The sequence below is a fragment of the Gopherus flavomarginatus genome, chromosome 19, assembly GCF_025201925.1.
Source record: "Gopherus flavomarginatus isolate rGopFla2 chromosome 19, rGopFla2.mat.asm, whole genome shotgun sequence".
NCBI lineage: Eukaryota > Metazoa > Chordata > Testudines > Testudinidae > Gopherus > Gopherus flavomarginatus.
The window spans coordinates 16,079,247-16,107,107 of NC_066635.1; the positions used below are offsets into that span (position 1 = coordinate 16,079,247).

The window sequence follows — 27,861 nt, forward strand, 5'->3', positions numbered from 1 at the left end:
ACCCATGTGAACTGAGAATGGCCCTTTCTTGTCTCTCAAAACTGGTTTATCTCTTGGCACTAAATGACACCTATTTTGCAGAACCTTTCATTGGGAAGCCTAGCCGATAGAGCGCTAGAATGGAACTCTGAAGACCTGGGTTCTATTGCTGGCTCAGCCATGAGCAGTCTGGATGATCTTGGGAAAGTCATTTCAGCCTCCTCTGCCTCAGTTTCCCCACTTGTAAAATGGGGATTCTTCACTTTGAAAGAGCCAGGTATTATTAGAACTAGTGAATCTCCCCATTCCCATAGCAATATGGGACACTGAGTGGGCAGCCATTCTGCAAACATCCAGGCATTAATATCCACAAACAGCCAAAGAAAAAGAGCATGAAAATGATTCATCAAACAGATGTGTGATCGGTCTAAACGAACATACATTTTTTGGAGTGGCCTGAGGTTTAGGTCTGGATACATTTGAGGGGAAATCTGACTACATAAATAATCCTACTTCATGCACAGAGTTTTCATTTTTAGGTCTCATACTGCTTTATGAAGTCAGCAAGGCTGCATTAGCCCCATTTTACAGATGGAAAAAAATGAGGCACAGACAGGGAATATAACTCACACACGGTGACCCAAATGAGATGGGGACAGATGCAAAATTGAAACCCAGCCCAGTGCTCCACCCTCTCATCCACAGATAAACATTCATAAATCTCTCTTGTGAAATCAGATTAATGATTTTGGCAGCTATATTACTCAGAAGATTTAAGACATGGCTTGTCTAGAACTTGAAAAAAAGCTAAAACATTAACACCTTTAAAAATCATGTTATTTAGTCATACCTCATTTTTACGAAGCAGTAACTCTAGCCAAAATCCCTAAGGCTTTACAGGCAGAGCAGTATTCCTGATTCAGGCTGCCGGAGCCTGCCAAAAACCTTTTTACTGCATGCCACTGGGTTTGCTCTGTTATTCCTGCTGGCTTTACATTTCAAGCAGAAATTTCGTGTGTGTGTGTGCTTGTTTTGATTATAAGTCTGAAATTCACCGGTTGTACAATAAAACCCCATTTGGTCTCTTAATCATTCCTCTGCCTTTCACAAATATTGCCGTGTGCCAGCATGGCAATATCAAGTCAGTGAGATACAAAAAATTTCTCTATTGTGTTTCTCATGCCTTGGGCATGAGCATAGGGGCAATGCTCAGAAAACAACAGAGGCAGCAGGAACTAAAACATCTGGCGGGAATAATTTTAAAAAGAGAAGGGCAACTAAAATAATTAGGGGTTTGTAACAGGTCCCATAGGAGGAGAGATTAAAGAGGCTAGGACTTTTCAGCTTGGAAAAGAGGAGACTAAGGGGGGGGGGAGGAAATATGATAGAGGTCTATAAAATCATGAGTGGTGTGGAGAAAGTGAATAAGGAAAAGTTATTTACTTGTTCCCATAATATAAGAACTAGGGGCCACCAAATGAAATTAATGGGCAGCAGGTTTAAAACAAATAAAAGGAAGTTCTTCTTCACACAGCGCACAGTCAACCTGTGGAACTCCTTGCCTGAGGAGGTTGTGAAGACTAGAACTATAACAGGGTTTAAAAAAGAGAACTGGATAAATTCATGGAGGTTAAGTCTATTAATGGCTATTAGCCAGGATGGGTAAGGAATGATGTCCCTAGCCTGTTTGTCAGAGGATGGAGATGGATGGCAGGAGAGAAATCACTTGATCATTACCTGTTAGGTTCACTCCCTCTGGGGCACCTGGCATTGGTCACTGTCGGTAGACAGGATACTGGGCTAGATGGACCATTGGTCTGACCCAGTATGGTCATTCTTATGTAAAGCCTATTGACTTCGATAGGAACTCAGACCCTGATTCAGCAGAGCTCTTAAGCACAGGGACTATGTTTCATCTCAAGCAGGACTAACTACATGCTTAAGTGCTTTGCTGAATCAGGGCCTATGCCAATAGGGTTCTATACAAATTAAAAACTTCCTCTAGAAATTACTCCTAGAAGCTATGGAGAAGAATTTCCTTTCCTCAGAATTTTAAAATTATTCTAGAGCATTTCATAGAGAATTCTGTGTCCTTGGTTTAAAGACGGATGACCAGTGTCTATCAGAGACCCTAGCGCAGGGGTGGCCAACCTGAGGCTCCTTGTACAGACACCAACTCCAGGGCTGAAGCTACAGGCGCCAACTTTCCAATGTGCTGGGGGGTGCTCACTGCTCAACCCCTGGCTCTGCCACAGGCCCTGCCCCCACCCCAACACTCCCCTCCCCTGAGCCTACCGTGCCCTCGCTCCTCCCTCCCAGACCCTCCTGCAGGTCTAGAAACAGCTGATCAGGAGGTGCTGATCAGCGGGGCTGCAGGTGGATTGAGGAGCTGCTGACGTATTACTGTGGTTCTTTGGCAATATACACTGAGAAGGAGCCAGAATTTACCAGGCCCATGTTGGCCACCCCACCCTAGAGCTTTTCCTGTAAAAGGGCTGGTTAGAGCCACAGGAAATTATATCACATTAAAGTGATTACCAAAGCAGACAGCCAACCGGACAGTGGAGGAGGGGATGCTCATATGTTTTAGAATTGATGAAATATCAGGAACTGTGGCTGCATTGTTAGCTAACACTCTGTGACAGCATGCATCAGCCACTCCCTTTCGATCTGAAAAATAGCCCAGGTTCAGGGATTTCCCTTTGCAATGTTATCCATGTGTTACCCTGCTTTGCATACGGAACCCCAGCAGGGTATAAAATGTGTTTGCCTTGCAACAGGGACACAGTACCTCTAAGGTTAAAGGAAAGAAACTTTGGCAGAGAAGACTAGCTCCTAGCACACTTGGAAAAACCTCTCTCAGAAGCAAGGTAAGGCAAATTTATGTTTAACTGAGCAGCTGGTCAAGCAGTTATATCTGCTTGCAAGTGGAATAATTTTATTGCTGTTTGTATTTTTTCCCCCCTTACTAAAATGGCATTTTTTTTAAAATTGGTTCCCTGCCTTGAAACTTTTACCCTCCTTGCTACAAGTAAGAGCAGTACCACAAATATTCTTTGAATTAACCCTGTTGAAAAGGATCTAAGGAAACAAGGGACTTATTTTGATCATAAATTAATGGAAAAGAGAAATGAAGAAAGAGCACACTTAGGCAGGCTGCACAGAGATAGTATGACAAGATTTCCTAGAACTTTTCAGTGTAGGGTGCTGCTCACAGGTCTCCTAGGCAAAATCCCAGGATAACTCTGCTGTTCTAAGACCGATCCACAATAATTATACCATCAGAAGATTAGCCTAAAAGTCCAAATGCTTTTAATGAATGACAGAGTGAGTTTAGTTTTGTATCACACTGTAATGTGCTAGCATTGTTTCCAGTTTGGTAACTGCAGATTTTTTTATTTATTTATTTACACACCCTTCTCTTCCTCTTCTTTTTACCTTTATTACGGGCCAGAATCTAACACCCCTACATTGAGTGGTACCTTGCAGCACACAGAGTTGCGTTCTTTTCAGCGGAGTTACTCATTGTGCATAGGGATATCATAATCTGGTTCTGAATTCTTACACTGAACTACTCAGATTGTGAGCTTTTGGGCATCAGGACTGTCTTTGTTTTTTGATGTGTACAGCACCTAACACAGAGGCCACAACTGGGGCTTGTAAGTGTTACCACAATAAAAAAAAAAAGTAAACAATTTATAACAGAAAAGTTTTTTTTTCCCCTTTCTTTCCTTATCTCTTTACCTTCTTGGCTACAGCTCAGTCTTTGATTTGTCTTATACAGAAAACTTAAACAATGTAATAGCTTCACTTTTACTCATCAAACTGCTGTCTTCCCAAGGAGGAAAAACTCACTTTAGGATCAAAGATGAGCAGAAAAGCCCAAATCCAAAAGGATAGCAAGACAAAATAGGGATCAGCCTGTGACAATTAGTGAAGCATCATCCTAAACTTTGACTAATTTACTACATGGGTTATAGATATGTTATAATATTATTTACAAAAATGTAGAACCCGTGCAAGATTCCTCAGTTCCACATTTAGAACAGGATCTTGACTCCATAAACTTCACGTTCCATTTGGCTCTGGCAGTCTCTGAGGTGCTGCAAGTTGTGTTTTGGTTTCATTCCCTGGGGAAGAATAACTTTCAGCTGAGAATCTTTGTTGTGTGAATGACGCAGGCTAGGTTTTGCCTCTTGTTTTCCTGCGAAACGGAGAGGTTCAAATAAAGAAAAATATTTTTGTGACACCCAACAAACCTTCGAGAAACAAAACTTACAAACAAAAACAAAAACCCCCACTCGAGTGGGTATTTCTGCTAAACTTGGAACACTTGTGTGTTTTCCAGATTCCAATTATGCTCTGAATTTCATTTGAGCTGAGCACTTTGGAACCTCATTGCAAACATTTGTTTTATTTGTGGTGTCCTAGGAATAGGCAGCAAGTTTAGAATAAAACAGATCTACAGCTTCTGATTGGCATGCAAAACCACTAACTTATTTGGTGTGTGTTTACCACAGGATTTGGGCCGTGATTTAGCAAAGCACTGAACTAGGGAGTCCTAGGGTGTTTGCTGAGTCAGGGCCTTAGTAGGCAGTTTAGCTTTCAATCATAGGATATTAATTACAACAGGTCCATAAATCTGTGGCGTTCCCTCATCTTATCAAAGAGGGAGGTTGTATAACTCTATAACCAGTGCTTAATTTGTGCCAGGATTTTGCCAGCATCTCTAGGCTTGGCAGTTCATAGCCCCAGCACCTATGGACTTGGTGCATCAGTTATGAATGGGGTGGGGAAATTTAGTTGTGCCCCAGCTCCTCTTGCATTACAAATGAAGCACCGTGTATAACTTTTTATTTCTTTCCTTAGGAGAATCCCCTCATTACCCAAACCAGGATTTCAGGCTAGGAAACAGCAGGCTAATTAAAAGACTGAAAATGCTGTGCCCTTTTCAGTTCCTATTCAGACCCCAAACAGGTCGGAACGCTTCCCCCAAAGAGGATATAAACAATAATGTGGAACAAGCAGTCCTGAAGGTTCACAGGTAAGATTTATCTCCTCTCAACTTCACCCTTCCTGCTTTCCTACACTCTCCCTCCTTTAAGTAGGAAAGCACCATGATGTTTCAGAGGTACAAGTAAAGGATTGCCAAAGAAATAATTTTAAAGGAGAAAGTTTGAGGGATAACTTTTCCTACAGGTCACTTAGCTGCAATTGACACAGGTGAGGTAAATTTTAGTTTTCCCTTATGAGACCTACTCACATCACTGTGACATAAAACATCCTGCCTTAAAGTTTCATATTTCTTTTTTTAATTGTCTCTGCTTTCTATAATGTATATAATGATGCAAGCTATGGATGCCGAGATCCACTCGTGTGTGTTGTGGACTTCAGCAAAGTTATTTATTAACCTTGTAATTTTTACTAATTAGCTCTGTAAAGTATTTGGGATACAGCTTGCATGAAAGACTGTATATAAAATACGATTGCACGCTTCTCCAATGTCCTTCATGTCAAAAGATTTCACTCATTTTGGTGCCTACGTTCCATCAAAATTTGATGTCTTCCCCCCTCCCTGGCTCCCCATTTTTCACTATTGTCAGGGAAAGTTATTTACACCAGAAATAAAGAATCTTGAACCTAACTCCCACTGGAGTCACCGCTCACCAGTCAGAGCAAAGGACACACAATCTGGCCCTAGACAGACATTATCTAAAGGCCATCACTGCCAGTCAAAACCGGACTCTTTTTTTCCTCCAGGATTGTCAGGCTAGCTCTCATCTTCTCAAAACCTTGCATCCAAATTAAAAAGGAAGAAAAGAGTTCAAAAGCCAGGCCTTTTGCATGGACTTCCTTTGTTTCCTGTATAAGAAAGCAAGCCGTTTGCTTAACGCGCAGTGAGGTTGGACCTATTTGAAAGGTTCACACAGCTATTCCCCGAAGAAAACAAATCTTCTCAACATTTTCCTTCTCTTTGTCGGTTTCCTATGACTAGTTCATAGTTGTAGCTTCTTGATGCATTTCCTTTGTTTAGTTTATAGCAGTGGTTCTCAGCCTTTTATATTCTAGGGCACAGCAATATGGAAACGGGGGGGGGGCCAGAACCCCCTACCTGTCTCCAGTTCCCTTGAGTTGGGAACACATGGCTTATCGAGTTGGTATTGTTTTCAGATGCTGTGTTAAGCATCTCCCTACTCACCCCACAAGTAAACGGTAATGGGTTAAAAACAAAGCCTCTTGTACTAAATCAGATTCTGCTTATTCATTTCAAAAGCTTCACGAAAGAAGAAGCCACCAAGCTAAATGATCTGAACAGCAAACAGGACGAGATGCCACGCATCATAACTGCAGGAGAGGTCAGTGAGAGGAGACAATCTATTTCTAACTTCGGTACTGGATGCTAAGGGGTGGCAGTGACAGCTGAGTGAAATTTTTCAGCTGAATTTTCTTGTCTTCTTCCCTCCCCACCCCCCGGGGGTGGTGTGGGGGGAGAACAGATTCAATGACAGCAAAACATTCTGTAAATTCATGTCAGTGTCACCAAATTGTTCATTTTGTGCAACCCAAAACTTTAATGTGCCTAAGGGAGTTAGATGCCCAACTCCTATTCCAGTGGGATTTGAGTGCCTAACTCCCTTAGTCTCTTTTGAAAATCCCAGCGTTTATTTACAAGCGGGTCTTATTTCTAAGCCCATCTGGTTGATCGTTTCCCTTGGACCACCACAATTAACACACATTGAGAAATCCCAGTGAAATCTCTGGGACTACTTACAGAGTAAGATACTGCTCAAGCAGGGAGCATGTGAAAAATCTGACTCCTTGTTCATTTAGGACCAGATATGTGGGTAATTTCACACTCACATGCATAAGTGCTCACTTGGGTGAATAAAGTTTCCACAATCAGTCCCTTAAATCCTAATTAACTGCTTACCAATCAGAATGGGCCAAAGTCTTCACTCATGAAACTCCATCGATTGGCACTTACACTAGAGATAAATTTAGTCCAATGTTTTAACGTTACATGATGAATTCAAAGATCATTTGTATTTTCGCTTTCTCTTTGCTCAGAAACCTCCGCAGAATGGCATCCGACCCATGAACCAAATATCTGGGTGTCCGAGGCATTTAAAAATTAAAAACTGGGAAAATGGAACCAGCTTTCACGACACGTTGCACCAGACGGCAAAGGGGGTAAGACCATGAAACTTTAATGGGGGGAGGGATAGCTCTGTGGTCTGAGCATTGGCCTGCTAAACTCAGGGTTGAGAGCTCAATCCTTGAGGGGGCCACTTAGGGATCTGGGGCAAAAATTGGTCCTGCTAGTGAAGGCAGGGGGCTGGATTCAATGACCTTTCAAGGTCCCTTCCAGTTCTAGGAGATTGGTATATCTCCTATTATTAATTATTTATTAACTTTCCCTGGCAGGGTGTCACTGTCATTTTTAACATTTCCCTGTCTTTGCAGGTTCTCAACTGCAAGGCCAAGGCATGCCAGGGGGCCCTCATGAACCCCAAAGGCTTGGTGAAAGGCCCCAGAGACAGCCCAGTCCCACCAGAAGAGATTTTACCCCAGGCGATAGAATTCATCAATCAATATTACAATTCATTTAAAGAGTAAGGCCATTTTAACTTCACTCTTAAATTAATTGCTCTATCTATCTATGGGATGTAAATGCCTCTTAGTATTCCTCCATCATGAGCTGCAAACTCCCTTACCACACACCATCCAGTCAAGAAAAAAAAGGGACAAGAATTATGTGCTGTTAATGAGTTAGTTGTACAAATGATAGAACCTACTATGTCAGCATATTTTTATTGGTAGGTCCCCACCCTCCTCAGTGAATATAGGAACGGACTTTGAGTCATTTGTGCAATCTAGTTTTGACTGTCTCAACCCTCCTGAGGCGGAAGCGGCTTAGATAAGACTCTTTAAAAACAGTGTTACCATCCACGTATAAACAAGTCTCTCCAGGCCTGGTTTCTTCCCAGGGAAAGGTAACACAGCGCTAGAGTGGAGTAACGCCCATTGAGACCAACCTTATAATGTAGATATGGCTTTTACTTTGGCATTGTTTTCAATGCACTCTCTCTGTGCTCTGGCACCCTTTGCTCAAGGGCAGTAGATGATATGTCAATATTTCCCATGGTTTAGGGCTTCTTAAGGTACGTCTAGACTACCCGCCGTATTGGTGGGTGGCGATCAATTTCTCTGGGATCGATATATCGTGTCTCATTTAGACACAATAGATGGATCCCCAAAAAGGCTCCCGTCTACTCCAGAACTCCACCAGCGCGAATGGCGGTAGTGGAGTCGACAGGAAGAGCTGCGGACATAGATCCCTCGCGTAGCAGAAGTTTCGTATCTTAGATAGATTCTCCCCCTCCCCCCCCCCCAGTGTAGATCAGCCCGTATAAAGTTGCTGGCCTTCTAGGCACACGCTCATTCTCTCCCCATCAGGCTTACTCAGGTGAATTTCCTAGCATCATAACAGATGCTGTATTCTATAGTTCTCCGGATGGTGAAGGGAGGTGATTTGACCGCTTTGGGTGAACACGTGGGAAACGCTGGAACATTTGAATCCATCTCAAGTTCCACCATTTCAAGGCCTTAGGGATTAGTAAATAAAAGTTTGACCCTATGAGATCTTGAGCAACTCCTGAAGCCAATGGGAATTAAAGCTGCTCAGCACATCCAGGGCTTACTCAGCATTTTACAGGATCATACCTGAGGTCTCCTAGTTAGCTACTTCGGTGATTCAGATACTCTTGAATTTAATGCACAGTTTATTTTACATTGGCCCCACATTCACTGTTATGAAAGGAGACTCTGATTTGCGGATCATTTTATAGCCGCTTCCTTTCCTCTTTTTATGCAGCCCAGACAGCAATTTTATGATGTCTAAAGTTCTGCTTTCATGGTGACGTTATGATAATAAACTACTCCTTGTAGTAATCAAGGGATTATGAAATCTCATAACGCCAAAACAACTTGCAATTGCTTAGTCTCATGGTTAGAAACAAGCACTTTCAGGAATTTCTGGCATCATTGCATCTTAATTAATTTCAAATCACTTTCTTCTTAGTCACACTCCCCTGGCCAGGTCATTGACTCAGTTTGAGTCTGGTCTTGTATTTGATCTAGATGCAGCGAACACTTAAGCACATGCTTACTTTAACTCCCATGATTAATCCCATTGAAATCAAGGGGATAACTCACGGGAGTAAAGCTCCATGCACGCATAAATGTTTTCAGAATCACAATCTTTGTCAACTAATAATGTAGTAAAATGTACATTTATAACTGATGACAAATTCCCACACCAGCAGCACAAACACATGAGAGTATGGGCCAAATTTACCCCTGGTGTCATTTACATCAAGGAGTGTTAAATCCACTGCCAGATGCTGAACTCAATCCTATGGTCCTGATTCCTTTCTCACCACACCAGTGTAAGTAACACCACTGAAGTCACACTGACACGTGAGGGGGTGATCCAGTCCTAGGAGGACTAAGGCCACATTTTCAGAAGAGCTCAGTGTCCAGATTTTCAAAGCAGCTCAATGCTCCTGGTAAAATCTGGCTTCATTTCTGAGACCTGAGCCCTTCTGAAAACCCCAGTCTCAGGTGAAAACAGCTTTCATGGTCAGAAACTTTCAATTTGCAAAATCTCCCTGCAGCCACTCAGAGGTGACCTCACTACTTGGCTATTTGATCACACAGATTTACACTGTCTCATGCGCTGCCCTTGATCTTTCATACTGGTGAAATTCTACATGTGCTCTCAGATGGTGCAGGCTATTTTCATCCTGTTTATCAGCCAGCAAACCAGTTTGTCTGTGCCACGATAAATATTTCCCCAATATTGTGTCTTCATTTTCTGTGTTATCAAAATAAAGAATTTGAGAGGTTAGCTTCTCTGGCCAAGAGAACTACCCAGCACCTCCTCTCTGGTGTGGCGTTTTCTACACACTTTGCTCAAAAGAAATATTTTTGTATTCAAATAATAGAACTCAGAGAGGACAGGTACCCATTAGGCCACCTCCACCATCTTTCTGCAAAGCAGGACTTTTCCCATCCAAGGATTTCCAGTGCTTTCATGGATTTTAACGTACAAACCTGGAAAGTCCACATCTTCCTAAACAAGTTAACGTGGGAAGCTAGGCAGAAAAGGGCAGCTTACGTTAATGTATTATGCATCACGGAGATGGGAGCTGAGTGGTCAGAGGACTCAGCTGCACCTAGGTTAAAACATTCCAGCTTAACCTTTCCAGTATTGTTTGCTCCTGAATAAGTTAGTTCAGGGGTTGGCAACCTTTCAGAAGTGGTGTGCTGAGTCTTCATTTATTCACTCTAATTTAAGGTTTCACGTGCCGGTAATGCATTTTAATATTTTTAGAAGGTCTCTTTTTATAAGTCTATAATTAAACTATTGTTGTATATAAAGTAAATAAGGTTTTTAAAAATGTTTAAGAAGCTTCATTTAAAATTCAATTAAAATGCAGAGCCCCCTGGACCGGTGGCCAGGACCTGGGCAGTGTGAGTGCCACTGAAAATCATCTCACGTGTGGCCTTTGGCACGCATGCCATAGGTTGCCTACCCCTGAGTTAGTTAATCTGCCATTCACACTCAACAAGGACAGCTCAGAGATTTGGAGGCTGAAAGGAACTAGGATGATCTGACCTCAGTTGTTATAGCAGCGGCCCTGTCTCCTCCACACTCATGCCCTGCACTTAGATAACCCATTTCTTTCCATTGCTTAAAAATACTAAGTAGTCGATCGTAACAACAGAGAAATATGGCACTTTAGGGAGAGGCGTGAGATGCAGCAGAAGGGAGATGGGATGCATGGTGGCAGTTTCCTCTAGGACGCAGATGTCTGTGAGAGGTGGCAAATATTTTAACCGTTGATGGCGTATTTTGGGTAGATCAATTTCACTTCCAGGTGTTGAACTATAGATATTCTCTTGCAACATCCATATGTGCCCAGTGACAACTTGCACAGGTGCTTAAGTGAATCCTGTGAAGCATTCTCTCTCTATTCTGTGGCAAAAGCTAACTCCATCTGTCTAAATCCTCTGCTTAATGGAGTCGTCCCTTATAATCAGACACCTTAAATGTTGTCCTCAGTCATGTCCATCCACCCTCTTGACCCACAACATAATATTTCTGCAATCCCCTTTGTGAACGAAATTAGTTCTGCCTGAAGCACAGCTCATTGCTTCTCCTGATGATTGTTTCCTATTCTACAGGCCACAACCAGAAGAACATCAGCAGCGAATGCAATCAGTAACCGAAGAGATAGAAACGACAGGAACCTACCAGCTGACGAAAGATGAACTCATTTTTGCTACCAAACAGGCCTGGAGAAATGCTCCAAGATGCATCGGGAGAATACAATGGTCCAACTTACAGGTGACTTACTGATTATAGAAATCTAGGGGCAAGCAGATCAGCAGCTTCTGTAAAGCAGCATAGTGACATTGACTTCAAAAGACCTACGCCAAGTTACACCAGCTGAGGATACAGTCTGTATTTCAGACAATGCAAACTGGTTCCTCATTCCAGAGCCAAATCAAATAATTTTATATGGTTCAAAACACATTAAAAATCTGCTGAGCAACAGGAGGAAATAAATCTCCTGTACGTTATAGCAAAGCACAAATATGTTTCTTGGGCCCATAAAGCAAAGATTAAGATTAACCCTTCTTTGATGAGCTAAAAGTGAAATCTTGTATCCAGATACTAGTCTGAGCCATTGCACCTTAACTTTAAATTATGATAATGAACTTCATTAGAAAAATAATTCTAAATCATCATTCCTAAATCAATTTTTTCCATGTATTTCTTCTGGGAATATATAGGTGTTTGATGCACGTAACTGTACTACAGCCAAGGAAATGTTTGAACATATCTGTTGTCATCTTAAATACGCCACAAACAATGGAAACATCAGGTATGTGCTCTGATTTGTATTCCAAACACCAGTCTTTGGATCCAGATCCGGGTTTACATTCAGAACCCTCCTTCCCCCTGCCTCCACAAAAACTCTGGAGTGTCTAGAAGTTTTGGTCCCACCTCCATCCTTAATTCCCTCCTTTATCCTGTATCATCATTTGTAAGGTTTGTAAGTTGCAGTCCCTGGAAAAGGAAGGGTTTTGAGGTTTTTGTTGGGTTTTTAATTTGTTTACAAAATGTAAATTAGCTAGTAGCAGGAACAATTTACAAAATAATCCAAAAGCATATGACTCGCTGTGTTTTAATGGGAGTTAATCTCTCTGGGTAGATCGGCCATCACGGTCTTCCCTCAGAGGACTGATGGGAAACACGATTTCCGTCTGTGGAATGGCCAACTCATCCGATATGCTGGGTACCAAATGCCAGATGGCTCCATCTTGGGAGACCCAGCTACTGTGGAGTTTACACAGGTAAGTGTTCAAACAGAACTCACCAATCCCTCTTATCTAGCTCATCTATTGGATTTTAGATATTCATCTATCTAATCGACATAGGTACTTTGTTACATGGCCTTCTATATTCTATTGGTCAAAAATGTTCCACAGACCTAATCAAACTCCCATTAATGTCAATGGAAGCCTTTCATTGTGCTGCGTGGACACCTTTTGTTCTGCACCTTTTTGGAGCAGGAGGGAGGAATGAGGATGGGTGAAAGGAATGGGTGGAGCCTTAGCTCCAAGGTACCAACCAGCACATCTTACCTAAGGGGAGACTGAAATTTATTGCTATTAGAGTCCTACAGCAAATTACTCCCTCCATCCCAGAGCACGGGAGGGTTGTCTCTGAGACACGCTGCCTCCTAGGTCTACTTCTGGGGTGAGGCAATTTATGTACTACCCCTCGATCAGGGCATAGAATGGAGCCCTACGCGAACACAACATGGCTTTCTTGGAATGGGTGAATGTAGTCTTTAACATTAGACGGCATGTAAAGAGTTAACATGCTTCTATCTTCAAACCCATGGGGGAAAAAAAAAAGCCCAAAACAAAACCCACTTTCTTCACTTACAGTTGTGCATCGAGCTTGGGTGGAAGCCCAAATATGGCCGCTTTGATGTCGTTCCACTGGTTCTTCAAGCAAACGGCCAAGACCCGGAAATATTTGAACTGCCGCCAGAACTTGTCCTTGAAGTGTCAATGGAACATCCAAAGTAAGCATGCTGGATTTAGATAATCGTATCTGCGGTGTACCTTGACTACTAGGGTATTGTTAGGCCCAGTTTATTAGCTTGTGATCTCTGGTGGGTTCCTTTATTAGTTCTTTGTTCAGGTGAAATGATGTTAAATTAACCCAGGAGATAAAAATGTATGTTACAGCAGCTAAATTACATTGAAATGAATGTAGGATAATAGCATTTCTGCAGGAAGTATTTGGGAGTTCTCATCTCTGTTTTAGTCATAGTCAGTCAAAAGTACATTGCTTTAAAAAAGTGTACAGGTGAGAGTGCTATAGTAATACACTTGTAAGGGGTGGGTGGTCTTGCCCTCAACAAGCCCCTGATTCACCCAAGCATTTAAGCAAGACCAACACTGTTCAGCAAAGCATTTGCATCCTGATTTAGGAAAGCACTGCTAGTCAGGACAGCCTTTAAGCACATGCTCATGTTGGGGGAGGGATAGCTCAGTGGTTTGAGCATTGGCCTGCTAAACCCAGGGTGAGTTCAATCCTTGAGGGGGCCACTTAGGAATCGGGGGCAAAATCAGTACTTGGTCCTGCTAGTGAAGGCAGAGGGCTGGAATCAATGACTTTTCAAGGTCCCTTCTAGTTCTATGAGATAGGTATATCTCCATACATTAAAGTCACATCCAACTCAAGTGAAGGGGACTTATGCACATGAAAGTTAAAGATGGGCCTTAATATTAAACATGCAAACAGTCCTACTGAAGTCCCTCCAGCTCAAGCATGTGTTTAAGTGCTTTGCTGAATTAGGGCCCAAGCAGCTCCTTGAGGACAGCTGCCTACAATAGCTACCAGCTAATAGACTTATTCCTTAAAATCTAGTGGGACAGGTCTGTGCTTTGGGATTGAAGGTTGAAACCCTGCTGACCACTCACAAGAGGAGCCATTATATAGGACCAGATCCTCAGTTGTTATAAATCAATGTTACTCTGTTGCCATCTGTGGAGTTATGCTGATTTATGCCAGCTGAAGATCTGGTGTTGCATGTTTCATTTCCTGATCTACTCTCTTTGTACAATTCCTGTTCTGTTTTATCTACTGTAGCATTTGCACAAAAAGTTTACAGTGATTAGAGATGAACAAATAATTTATTCAGTTTCTCTCTATTTTTCTTGTCTTGTTTGTTTTGTGATGAGACTGCAAAGAGATCAAAAATTCCTTGATGTTATGCACCAGTTTCCTCAGCAAGGAATTCTTGATTTTCACATGGCTAATGAAAAAAGTTTGTGGTGAACATGTGCAAGCCCATGTTGCATTGCTGAGTTACCGAGAGGATTGTTCTTATCTCTTCCCTGATTGGCATTGGTTGTGCTCAGAAGGAGACACGGGGGAAGGTTCTTAACTAACGGTTCCAAATGTTTCTTTAAAAAGGTATGAATGGTTTAAGGAACTCGATTTGAAGTGGTACGCGCTGCCTGCCGTGGCCAACATGCTGCTTGAAGTGGGGGGCCTGGAATTTACCGCTTGCCCTTTTAACGGCTGGTACATGGGGACCGAGATAGGCGTGCGAGACTTCTGTGACGTACAACGCTACAATATCCTGAAGGTAATTTTCAGATGCATTAAAAACCCTCTCGTGTAGAAGAGGCAAGGGAGAGCACTAGGTTTTACACCGAGCCCCGTGCAGGTTGGGCCTCTCCTCTACCAAGCGCTTTCTTAACAGTCTCACTGGTGCTAGTTCAGCTCCATTGGCGGTAGCAGTAGTGGGAGAACTAGCACAGAGCCGAGAGAAATGCAAACTGATTAGGAAAGAGTCATTAATGGCAAAAAGCAAATTAAAAACTTTTTCCTTCTGCTTTACCACACTCATGTTATTAGTATCCCATGTGAAGGGGTGGTCGGTTTTTAATATTGTACGCTTTTGGGGGTGGGGGATCATCTTTGTACAGCACCTAGCACCAGGACCATCCTTACCCATATGTAAAGTATGTAGCTGCATAGGGCAGCAGGAAATCCTGTATGCTGCTCCAGCCCCTGCTCCACCTCTTCCCCAGGGTCCCTGCCCCTGCTCTGCCTCTTCCCGCCTCAGTCCTGAACCCCTTCCCCAAGCCCACTCCACCCTGCCTCTTCCCGCCCCAGCTCCGACTCCGCTGAGGAGTGCAGCAGGACTGGGCCTGTGCTCACCAGCAGCAGGAAGTGGAGCGACCCAGCCCCAGCTGTGCTGCCAGTGAGTGCTGGGGGTGGTTCTCCTCTGCTCCCCAAGCCAGCCCACACAGCCCCCCCCCTGGGGGGGGAAGCTGCATAAGGCCCCAGAATAGCTAGAGATGGCTCTGCCTAGCACATTGGGTTCCTGGTCCATGCCTGGAGCTTCCAGATGCAACAACAATACAAATAATAATAGGGAACGGCTCCCCTTTAATACCATATAACCCAGTGGGAAACCCCCTCCCCTATATCTGAACACTCCCCCACCCCCTAATTTTGACTCAGATCTTTGTCCTGAGTATTAAAATTTTGTTTTTTCCTCTTTTTTTCTCACATGCAGGAAGTAGGGAGAAGGATGGGTCTGGAAACCAACAAACTTTCCTCGTTATGGAAAGATCGAGCGGTGATAGAGATTAATGTTGCTGTACTTCATAGTTTCCAAGTAAGTTAGTGACAGATACACCCTGGGCCTGATTCTCCTCTCCCTTGCAACAGTTTTACAGCAATTGGACTCCAGCGTAATTTCTCCTGATTGAACTTTTTCCACCTCATCCCGTTTTTAACTGGCAGCCAGGGGAAGAACAGCTACCCCATATACACTGCATTCATGAGATGAAAATAAAGGGCCTAATATCAGTCATCCCAATCTAACTTCCTAGTTAGGTGCTAAAAGGCTTTAATGACTTTGTTTCCAATGCCACTTGTTTAAGCCAGAACAAGTCGAAGGGTGGGCAGATGAATCAGAGGCATTGGTTGCTCGCCCAATGCTGGGGCAATAAACCACACGGGGGAAATGCGGATCTTCAGGACTATAAAGCAAGCTGCAGCAGAACAAGTCAAGGGTCCGTCTACTGCAGTGCCAGTCTCTAATGACTGTTAGCAATGGATGCTTCTGAGTAAGGCATAAGTTCCCCTTCATACATATTCCACCAGGGAAAAGGCTTCTATATATAACCAGTGCAGGGAGAAAAGCAGGAGGTTCCATAAAGCCCACTTGGGAACCACAGGGATGGACACGACAAACCCCTTAGATAGTTACTGCACCAATCTGTGAAGATCCATGACCCGGGGCACAATCAGCTTATGGACTTCTCTATACAACTCTTTTAGAAGCAGAACGTCACCATCATGGATCACCACTCCGCAGCGGAGTCTTTCATGAAGTACATGCAGAACGAGTACCGCCTTCGAGGAGGGTGCCCAGCCGACTGGGTCTGGCTCGTGCCTCCGATATCAGGCAGCATCACCCCCGTGTTTCACCAGGAGATGCTGAACTACGTCCTCACACCTTTCTACTATTACCAGGTAAGGGCCACCGAATGATCTCAGCAGACAACTTAAAAAACACAAAAGGTCCGTCCTGTCCAGGGGTCATACGGCACTTCAGTGGGGCCCTGGTCTATTACTGGGGCTCCTACACATGACAATAATGCAAATAACTAAGTAAGTAATGTACTGCCGGAGCTAAACACACTCATTTGCATTAACTGCCAGTCAGAGTGCCCGTGAAGTGAAATTAGCTGATGGCTACAAACCGTCATTGGAGGGTTTCTAATATTTTGGGGGGGATGGGGAGGGAAGAGAGGCCAGTAGTTCCTGTTGAGAGTAGATCATTAGGAGTATACTCCCAAACTGTCATGGACACATCAGAGAAGCTGATCCTGCCTTTCTAAAGTAGATGGGAGCAGGCTTGGGTTTGCAGAATGGATCATTGATGTAAATTCCCAAAGTAATCTGACCTTTTCAAGGGGTGACTCGATCAGTGTAAGATAAATTGTGTATGTATTCTTTCAAGATCTCAGACCTGTATCATGTCTTTTTCCAGGTGGATGCTTGGAAAACACATGTCTGGCACGATGAGAAACGCAGGCCAAAGAAAAGGGAGATCAAATTTAGCGTTTTGGCGAAGTAAGTTTCCCTGATAAAAATTTAAATATTATATGTGGGATTGAACCATGAAGATCCATCCCATCCAAAAGTTAGGGTGGAGGCATTCCACTTCCAGGTTTTTGGTTTGGGTCATTACAGCAATCAGGGCCAATTGAATCATTTGGATCTGGACCCGATTACCCACTATATGATGCTGTTAACATCCAATATGTTTGTTTAGGCCAATCTCAAATATATTCCCCTGGAGAATTCCCCAAGGGAATGCCCCAGGCCATTCTCCAAGTCAGCCTTTCCCCATATTTTTGTAAATCAGGTCAGAACGTTTTAGTGAATAAATGACAAGCTGCATATGACTTTTCCCAGGGCTGCGTTCTTTGCATCTACATTGATGCGGAAAACGACAGCAGCCAGGACCAGGGCAACCGTGATTTATGCAACGGAGACTGGGAAATCTGAAACGCTGGCCAACAACCTGTGCGCCTTGTTCAATTGCGCCTTCAACACCAAGGTAAGAGTCTATTCCCTCTCCCTGAAACCTCCCTTGCACATCTATGCAGTGTGGAGAGAAATCGTTACCCACTAGAGAACAAGAGTTAGAAAACTCAGCGCTACCAGCGTCTACAAGATGTTGCAAGATGGAGATTTTAGATGCCCAAGGAATGCAAGCTCTGGCCAGAATGTGTATTTTCGGTGTACCTGGCAACTCATTATGTTAGTCACAGACTATTGTTTCAATAGGAAACGCTATTTTCCATCCTCTGACACCCATTTAATGGCATTACTCAGTTAAATATCCTGATACTACATCTGCAGCACAAAATTCTTAACACATGAAGTCATGCAATTTAGATCAATGACAAATCCTCACAGTAGAGTGTGATGTTTGTTTGTTTCATCCGTTCCTACCTGCATCAGGGCGCTCTATGCTAACTTAGTGAAGCTTCACACTTCTCCTTCAACCAGGTCATTGCTGCTGTAGGGGGGAAACTTTAGCAGTAATTGCAGATGGCTCTGAGGACCACGGTGAGGATTTATTACGATATGTACGGCTCAGAGGCCACAGCTGAAAGAGGGGCCCCATACTGGTAGATGCTATACACATACAAACACAGAGTCCCTTCCCTGAGAGCTCAGGCCCAGATATCAAAAGGTACCTAACATCCATTGATTTCAATGGGAGGTAGGTGCCTAAAGACTGCCGAGGATCTAGGCCTCACAGTCTAAATAGAAAAAGACAGACATGGGATGGGAAGGGAAACAGAGGCAAAGTGACTTGAGCAAAGTCACACAGTGGCAGAGCAACTAACACAACTCATGGTCACTGCCGTGGGCTAGCTCACACCACCACCCAGGTTGGGTCAGCAGTGACCTGAAAATACTGTAGCTCTCTAAAGCCGGTCCTCATTTATACCCCATAACAATATCTTATGAACTTGGTCTCTTCCAGGTCCTCTGCATGGATGAATACAAGCTCAGTGATCTGGAAAAAGAAACCCTCCTTCTAGTGGTGACCAGCACTTTTGGAAATGGTGACTCTCCAGGCAACGGAAAGGTAACATTTAACTGAGAAATCAGTGTTAGAGCCTGATCTGAAGCCCATTAAACCCAATGGGGAAAATCTTTGAATCTGGCCTGACCCTATAGATAACGTAAAATAAAAGTATTTGTGCAACATGAAACATTTTATTTATTTATTTAATACAGAAACTGAAGAATGCCCTGCTCACTTTGAAAAATCTGAACAAAAAATTCAGGTAATATATCCTCTAATTTGCATCTGATCATATTGACTTTAATGGATCATGCTGTTCAATGAGGAGCACTAACTCGATCCTCCCAAGACTCATCGATGTCTCTTTGTGCAGATATGCTGTATTTGGCCTGGGGTCAACCATGTATCCAGAGTTTTGTGCCTTCGCTCATGCCATTGACCAAAAACTTGCACAGTTAGGCGCCATGCCGCTCACCCAAACAGGTGAAGGGGACGAACTCAATGGCCAGGAAGAAGCCTTTCGCACCTGGGCAGTGAATGCATTCAAGGTAACAGCTGTCCCGAGCCCTACTGCATCTATTTTTATCCTGGCTCTTCACTAGCTAAATTGTCCCTGTAAAGAAACTTGTGGAAAAAAAGCTACAACACACAGTTACCACTAATGATGGGACCCGACTGCTCATTTCAGATCTGGATTTCAATGCCACAACATGATGGCGATGTCGCTTTGGATTCAGGGTTTTGGTTCCATTCATTATAATGACAGGAACTATTTGCAAGAATGAGGATCTACATCTAGGTTTGAATTTTGAACTCCCTAAAGTTCAGGAGTGATTTGGGACACTCTTATTTCCAAGAGCCCAGTTCTGTCACCTTGCGTATAGTTCCATTTCAATGGGACTACTTGTGTGGTAGGATACACGGGGGGACAGAAATCAGCCCTTACCATTTTTCCAACCAGATCCTATCTCGGTTAGATTGGTGCAGATTGGCAGTAACCCCATTAATGTCAGTGAAGAAATCTATTCACGTTAGGAATAAGTGAAATCAAAATCTGGTCCATGTACTCGGCTTGATATAATTACTATGACTACTATTAATTTGTATGGTTTGAGATAGATGCTGCACAATGTTATCAGTGAACACTAAAAAAAAATGGCAAGTTTTAACATGAATAACCTTCAGATTAATTTTTTTTTTTTAGACTGCCTGTGAGACTTTTGACATCCGTGGAAAAAATACTATTCAGTTACCCAAGGTTTACACCTCAAATGAAACCTGGAATCCCAAGAATTACAGGATAGCACATGACTCTCAGCCTTTGGACTTGAGTAAAGGTACCCACTCTCTCTCTGTGCCTATTCTGCATCTCATATGCCCAGGTTTTAAGGAGGATTTAGGAATGAGATCAGCTCTGACAATGCAGGATGATAGCTTTGATGTTCTATCAAGTTGGTAGAAGCAACAAGACCCTGATTTAGATGGGCTAACACATTGTCTCTCTTATTTTAAGTTCTAAAAGACGTTGCAAAAAACACCACAACTGGCAGCCATGTTGTCAGCCTCAGAAAAAAGGCCAAGGATTGAATGATCTATTTTCTGTCATAGAAGGAGCACAAACCGTGGGGCAGTGTGTTCTCTAAATACGTTTGTTTATGTAGGGTCTTATACTTGCTCATCACCATAGCATTTATCTTCATTGTAGGGCAATTAACTACTCAAAGCTGGAGGTGCCCTGGGTGAAAAGCAGCTCAGGTCTTTTCCACAATTACATGACGACATCTAAAATAAATTGAATCAATAAAACTTGGATTAACTGTGACCTCTCCCCTCCCCCCACAGCACTTGGAAACATACATGCAAAAGATGTGATTCCCATGAAGCTCAAGTTCAGACAGAATCTGCAAAGTTTAAAATCCAGGTACGGCATCTAGAGCTCTTAGGTATTTTAATATTCACTTTTGCTAGAAGTTTAAAATAAATCCTGAGATCCAAGCATTGCTGACCTTGCAGGTGTCTGAGAAGGAGGTTGGAATTTCAGACCATTACTAACAGGCAAACGCCACAACGCATTTTGACATTTAAAACGTGGAATCTGACACAAACTTTCTCCCTGATTAATTCACCAAATCTAATGTGAATTGCTAGTTAGTTCAGAAAGATGTGTGTCTCCCTGGAGAAAAAAGGAATGGAAAAAACATAACTCAAATAACTAGTTTGTAATTTTACTTTAATGCAAACTGAGCCATAACAATGCACAAACAAACTCAAAAGGATGAGTTACAAGCATTTCCAACAACAATATCCATGTCAGAAATAGAATCCATAAAAGACTTCCCAGTATCCTCAAATAAGCCCCTTTCTTCCTCAATCTAAATACAGTCTTCGTACAGGAAGCCATCTGGCTTAGTGATGCAAACCACTCAGCCTTCACTGGCACACCATGACCTTTCCAGTGGCTCACCTATTTGGGTTCATAAATGCTGATCAGCAGATCTTGAAGACTTTACTCATTTTGATTAAGATGCTTAGCTTAATCAGACTGTAATTGGATTAAGTCTCCATAAATTAACACAAACTAACCCTTGCCAACTGCCACTTTGAAGGTGTATAATTCTGCACTGTCAAAGGGAAATCCTGTCAACATAACCGTGACTCATCTGATCTCGTCTTCTTATATTTTAGTCGTGTCACCATCTTACTTAAGCTTTCCTGTGAGACTAATCAGGAAGTGCACTATCTGCCTGGAGAACATGTCGGGATTTTCCCAGGCAACCAGCAAGAATTAGTCAGTGGCATCATTGAGCACATTAAGGATGCACCACCAACTGATCAGACCATCAGACTGGAAACCTGCAATGATGGTAAGTTGGCGGTACCGCAGCTACAGGGCAATGGATGTTTTACAGATATTTTCCATAATCCACCGCAAGAGTTTTTTCTTGTAAAGCAAAAAAGCTCACTGAAATGCATTAAATCAAAATATGTATTCATTGAGTTCTTCTGTTGTCTTCCTAGTCGGTTCTTAGGCACGAAGTAGTTGCTGCTAAAGGTTTTACTCTATAAACTCCTAATTTTTTAGTTATTCTTCTGATGCTAGGTTCTGATTTCAGTCGCACTGAAGAAAATCCACAGTAACATCACGAGGGCTAATGGAGTGATCCTGGATTGACAGTGACTGAGATCAGAACCTGGCTAGTGACTGTAATTATGCTAATTGATACAGGGTGTTCATTGCTACATAACATATACTCAGTCTCCTAAAAGAGGTTTCCATGTCTCTCCCTGCTCTGTAGCAGAAGCTTGCTAAATGATAGCCTTTTTGTAGAGAAATGGTGGTTTAAGCAGTTCCCTTTGTTTAAAAGGCGTGTTCTATCATCATATAGAGAAGGCCAGATCCTCAGCTGGTGTAAATCAGCCTAGCTCCATTACAGCCTTTAATGAGAAAATTCCTCTAGGAAAACCTTGCACTGCTATCCCATAGCTTTTGGTGTTGATCACCTACAATATTATCTTTCACTAGGTTTGTTTTCTTAGTAGACACTCCTCTCAACTGAGGTCTGTGTTCTAGATGTGTTACATGGTTAACTGCAGGCAGTCTCCTTTCAACTACATCGAGATCTGCACAGCACTCCCAGCTGACAGACTCCTTAGAAAAAGTGTTCTCAAGCGTTCCTTACATTTCCAGGTGGCTACTGGACCAGTGACAAGAAAATTCCACCCTGCACACTTTCCCAAGCCCTGACGTATTTCCTGGATGTCACTACTCCACCCTCCCAACATCTGCTAAAAAAACTCTCCCAGCTGGCAACAGAGGAAGGAGACAAACACAGACTGGAAGTCTTATGTCATGTGAGTGTTAGGACTTGACTTCGGCATTGAGGGGTCCGTGCCCCTTCAGTGCTGTGATGAAGGCTATGGAAATGCATGGAATAAGGAAGAATTGCTGTTTTTCATTCACTGTGTAAGCTGCATTATTCCAAGACCATCCTTGATAATAGGACGGATGGTCTTGTGGCTAAAGCCCAGGAGTGGGAATCAGGAAATAGTGTGAGACTTCCCACCGTAGGAGATTTCCTGAGTGATTCTGGGCAGGTCACGTAGCTTGTTTGAGCCTCTATTGAAAGGGTATAATAATACTACTTCCTTGTCCCTGGGGTGATGAGTGGGGGGTGAGAATTAATTCAATTGAGGATTTTGAAGTCACCAAGTAGAAGGTGTTATCCAAGGGCACTGGCAGACAGTTTGGTAAAGCAAAGAGAAGGAATTTCTGAATTTCCAAAGTGGAAATAACCAGCTGAAAGTTCAAGGTCCAGATGAGCGTCAACTGTTGAGTTCAACAGCTGCGCAATAGCTTTTAGGATCAGAGCACATATGCCTATGTGGATGTCTGGCAAGATAGGGCTAAAAAAAAAAAAAAAAAAAATAGGCTCCCTCTTCTACTTCCACATCCAGGCCCAGTCAGCCAGTCTAGGAGAACAACCTTTGAGAGGTATTTCAGAGCTTCTAATTCTAGAAGTTAAATTAAAAAATCTCAACATTTTCAAACCAGTCTAAGTCGCATTCTAAAGCAGACTAAGGTTTGACGGAGTCTCCTCTTAACTGAAGGATACCAATCATTAGTTTAACTTACCACAAGCCACCTTTCCAGTCTCCCTGCTCCTAACCCCAATGAGACTCAAAGTTCCTTGTTCACATTTGTGGCTGTTTGTTTGGCTTTCAGAGTTCAGAGGAGTACAACAAGTGGAAGTTTTTCAACAGCCCCACCATTTTGGAGGTACTGAAAGAGTTTCCTTCCACCCAAGTCTCCACGTCTTTTTTACTGACTCAGCTGCCTTTGCTGAAACCCCGGTACTATTCCATTAGCTCTTCAGGGGACATGACGCCCAGAGAGATCCATTTGACAGTCGCAGTGGTCAACTACAGGACAAGGGGTAATTGTTACTTGCATTTATTCTTTAGTTTGATGCAATTTAGGTGGCACAATGATTAAGTAAGCTGGGTCCACCATAAGGCATAAAACATACCATTTTAGCTAAGAGTTTATTTTATGCTGCTTCTCTATCAGTTGATACATGCAGAATAGAAATGGATAATGAAAATTTGCAGTCTAAATCGGGAACACTACTGTTGGACTGGTAATATCCTGCAGCTAATCTTTGGGTTTTAGTTAGTAGATGCCAATTTATTTACACACCAATTTTGTTTTGATATCAGCTCAACATCTAAAAAAATAGTTGAATTATTATTTTTTGGAGTATTCATAGATGCATTTTCCCTTCTTCCTCTTAGACGGTCAAGGTCCTTTGCACCATGGTGTTTGCAGCACATGGCTGAATACGATAGATCTCAGGGAGACAGTCCCATGCTTTGTGCGCAGGTGAGTGTACACCTCCTATTGCATGCCAGTGGGAAAATATCAGCACTTAGCTCAGCTCCATTATAGAACAATATCTCTATCTCTAATTAATAATAATATCCATACTTATTGCAAGGCAACATGGTCTAATGGATTGATCAGGGACTAAGAGCCAGACACTCCGAGTTCTAACCCAACACTTTGTGATTTGACCCTGTGTGCGCTTCTGCAAAACAGGGGTAATAACACTTCCCTACATCAGAGGGGAATGGGCAGGATTAGCATTTTCACCAGGCCTTGAAAATAGATAGCCTGATTCTCTCCACTTTCTAAACACCAGATTTACCCTGGTGTAACTCTGTTATTTTCAGTGTAACAGAGTGGAAATTCAGGCCACTAGTGATAGATAATTGGTAAGCATTATTCAGGGAGCTTGGTAGGAATGGATTTACTCCACATGAGGTTTTTCCTAACCAGTCTCACATTTTATTGACAGTGCCAGTGGATTCCAGCTTCCGAAGGACCCCGCCAAGCCCTGCATTCTGATCGGCCCAGGGACAGGAATTGCTCCATTCAGAAGCTTCTGGCAGCAACGCCTCTATGACTTAGAAAAGAAAGGTACCGTGGGAATTACCACCATGAGGAGCCCTGTCCCCTCAGGGACGCCATTCATCCAGAAATGTCAATTGCAAGATGCTGTTTTCGCTAACTTGACATACAAGCAGCACATAATTCATCCTCATAGCTCAGCAACATGTGGTGCTGAGGGTGGACATGAAAGAGCATGATATGAGAGAGAGAAAAACGTACAAATGCTGTAAAAATTGTGTGCCTGGAAGTGCTAGCTCGGAGCAAGGAGCATTGCAGACATCCACCAACCCAGGAAGAGCTTTGAGAAGGATTTCACCTTTTTAAAAAAAAAAAATTCAATAGCCCTGCCTCCTTCCCACCCAATTTGGGATGCCTGATACCTTCACTTGCACTAGCAGGGAGCAGAACACAAACGTCTCTGCCTCTTTCACAGGGGCTCGTAGCATAGAGAGAAGGTTCTTTGTGATCTTACAATCCACTTCAAAAAGAAACTGGAATGTTGCAGTGTCCCTGCCTGTTCATATAAGATGAGTTGAGCTTCTGCCAATGACATTTTGTAGAGTTAAATTATGCTGTGTGTACCTAAAACAGAACCTCAGTTGCTTTCTCTCTCTCACACCACACACACACACACACACACACACACACACACACAGAGTAGCAAAAGCTGGTTGGAAAATAGCCTCCTGTCCTTGCATGACTAGCTGCTGAGAAAACAGGGCCCTCTGTTGCCACCGTAATTGCAGATAATTGGGCTAACATTAAAAGACTAAAACAACTTTCTAATGTTGGTTTCAGGAATTAAAGGCAGCGGCATGACATTGTTGTTTGGCTGCCGGCAGCCAGACATGGATCATCTCTACAGAGAAGAAACTCAAGAAATGAAAAGAAAAGGAGTGCTGAAAGAGGTCTACACAGCCTACTCCCGGCAACCCGGCCAAGCTAAAGTAAGCTTCATTCCTCTGCCCTCTAGAAAGGGGGATACAGATCGTTTGGGCTGCTCTAACTCATGTAAGGGACTGGCCCAGACTCAAGATCAGGGTAGTATAAAAGGTGGCTTAAAGCCATTTTCCTCCCTCTGCTCTTGGGCAGACTATAGACTGACTGGACTGAGGGAGTCAGAGCTTTAATGTGGAATTATGGGGTTGTGTAATTCTACTTCAAATCTAGATAACCCATGATCTCAGACAGTATTAAGTGGACCTTATTTGACTCTTCCCCCCACCACCCCTCGCAGGTCTATGTTCAAGACATTCTTCAAAGCAAGCTGGAGGCAGAAGTGCACCAAGTCTTACATGAAGATGAAGGGCATTTGTACGTCTGCGGGGATGTGCGCATGGCCAGGGATGTCGCCCAGACCTTGAAGGAGATGTTCACAAAGAAATTGAAGCTGACGGAGGAACAGGCTGAAGCCTACATCTTCCAGCTGAAGGTAGGTGTAGAAGCCAGATGTGCACGCTCACCTGCTCAGTGCAGTCAGAGTTCAAGCTAAATAGTCCTGCGTGAGTTAAACCAGACTTCAGTGTAGTGATCATGATGCAGTGGACAGGGCAACAACGATAGCAAACAAATTTATGTACATTTTTGAGACAGACATTCTGAATTAGAATGCAAGGCCGGGTGATTTATTTCAGTTTATATAATGCACCTGTTGCGAATGCTCAGAATGCATGTATTGATTATAGTATTCTCTCCCTAAACCGATTCGCAATATCCTGCCCCACTTTGACCCTGGACATTCAAAGGGGCAGGATTTGCCCACGAATAGCTATGAGAGGCTTTGCAGCATGACCTGAACCCAGGGCTGGTGCAAAGATATTTTGTGCCATTGGCAAAACTTCCACCCCCCTTGTACTCTCCCCCCAGAGCATCGCTTATTATAAACTTTCAAAAATGAATACAGTGGAGTCACATCTTACGCAGGGGTTAGGTTCTAAGGTCAGCGCATAAGAGGAAAATCGTGTATAGTGAAAATTACCATAAAGTACCGTGTACACAGTATATACTAGAACAGGGGTCCTCAACCTATGGCATGCATGCGGATTTTTTTTTTAAAATGGCAGGCTGTGGGTCCCAGACACCACTGAGCCCGCTGCCAGCCTAGGGGTCCGTTCACGCAGTGGGCTGAGCGGGGCGGCGGCCGGGACCCCAGACCGGCAGTGGGCTCAGCAGGTGGCGGCCGGGACCCACAGCCTGCCATTTAAAAAACAAAAATCAGCTCACGTGCCACCTTTGGCACACGAGCTGTAGGTTGAGGAACCCTGTTCTAGTATATACTGTGTACACTGTAGTTTATGGTAATTTTCACTATACACGATTTTCCACTTACACGCTGACCTTAGAACCTAACCCCCAGGTAAGATGTGACTCCACTGTAGTGTACAAAAAAATTGGAGGGCACTGCTTTTATGGATCCCCAAATCTTGGTGCCCTAGGCGGCCGCCTAGTTAACATAGTAGTTACACTGGCCCTGTTTGAACCTCAACATTTTCAGGCGCTATTCGCCCAGAGAGGACGGACAGTGAATTTGAGAAGGGAAGGAACACTACACATAGATACTAGAACTGCTCTGCTGGCTGCCGTGTGTTGTTGGAATGCTGCCATGTGACAAGAGCTACAAAGTTCAGCTTATCCTAGAGCCCTTAGGATTTATTCCTACCACCAAAAGTTCACCATCACTAGTCAGTAGAACAAACCTAAAGGAACTGAAAAATGAGTCACCAATTTGTTAAATAATGGGAATCCAGACTGATCGTTTTTGTTCTGTCTCTCTGATTTCTTACAGAGCCAAAAGCGATACCATGAGGACATATTTGGGGCTATGGTTCCACATGAGGGCAAGAGAAATGCAAGCACTTTGAAACCCACCAGCCCAAGAACCACTCAACGGTTAATGTTTTAGCCAACATTTGAATGTGTGTGATCATTTTCTAACAGCAAGAGGTCAAATTCTCCTTCCAATGCATGTCAAGACACACACATACATTTGCTGGCAGAATTTGACCCTTAAAGAAAAGGCAACTTTTTAATGTAATTAAGCATTTATTACTATTTATTTGTGACTTCTTTTTGTCTATTTTATTATCACCTTGATAATAGTTCAGGTGCAACTTATTCTTAAATGCATGTTAGAGGATAAATGCCTGTAGTTTTTATTTAAATACAGAATAAGATCTGCTCACAAGGGAAATTCAGATTTTTATAAGTGAT

The 27,861-nt window shown here is 43.1% G+C and overlaps 1 protein-coding gene across 1 annotated transcript; it reads left to right on the forward strand.

Moving 5' to 3' along the window:
• The first annotated feature begins 4,916 nt into the window (after window positions 1-4,916).
• NOS2 (nitric oxide synthase 2) lies at window positions 4,917-27,738 on the forward strand. The gene is made up of 26 exons (XM_050929687.1): window positions 4,917-5,023; window positions 6,254-6,335; window positions 7,048-7,170; window positions 7,444-7,592; window positions 11,230-11,392; window positions 11,842-11,933; window positions 12,264-12,405; window positions 13,006-13,145; window positions 14,546-14,720; window positions 15,660-15,761; window positions 16,430-16,624; window positions 17,145-17,227; window positions 17,573-17,717; window positions 18,657-18,761; window positions 18,914-18,963; window positions 19,075-19,249; window positions 19,906-20,038; window positions 20,544-20,622; window positions 21,387-21,565; window positions 22,390-22,559; window positions 23,434-23,635; window positions 23,994-24,081; window positions 24,557-24,678; window positions 25,450-25,598; window positions 25,889-26,083; window positions 27,437-27,738. The coding sequence occupies exons 1-26, from the start codon at window positions 4,917-4,919 to the stop codon at window positions 27,551-27,553; spliced, it is 3,462 nt and encodes a 1,153-aa protein (XP_050785644.1). The 3' UTR covers window positions 27,554-27,738.
• Window positions 27,739-27,861: the final 123 nt, after the last annotated feature.

Bases quoted from the DNA above. Each gene is read 5' to 3' on its own strand.
- NOS2 (XM_050929687.1), top strand. From the start codon at position 4,917: ATGCTGTGCCCTTTTCAGTTCCTATTCAGACCCCAAACAGGTCGGAAC. The intron at 13,146-14,545 runs GTAAGCATGCTG...TTCTTTAAAAAG, and splicing joins GTGTCAATGGAACATCCAAA to GTATGAATGGTTTAAGGAAC. The intron at 25,599-25,888 runs GTAAGCTTCATT...CACCCCTCGCAG, and splicing joins GGCAACCCGGCCAAGCTAAA to GTCTATGTTCAAGACATTCT.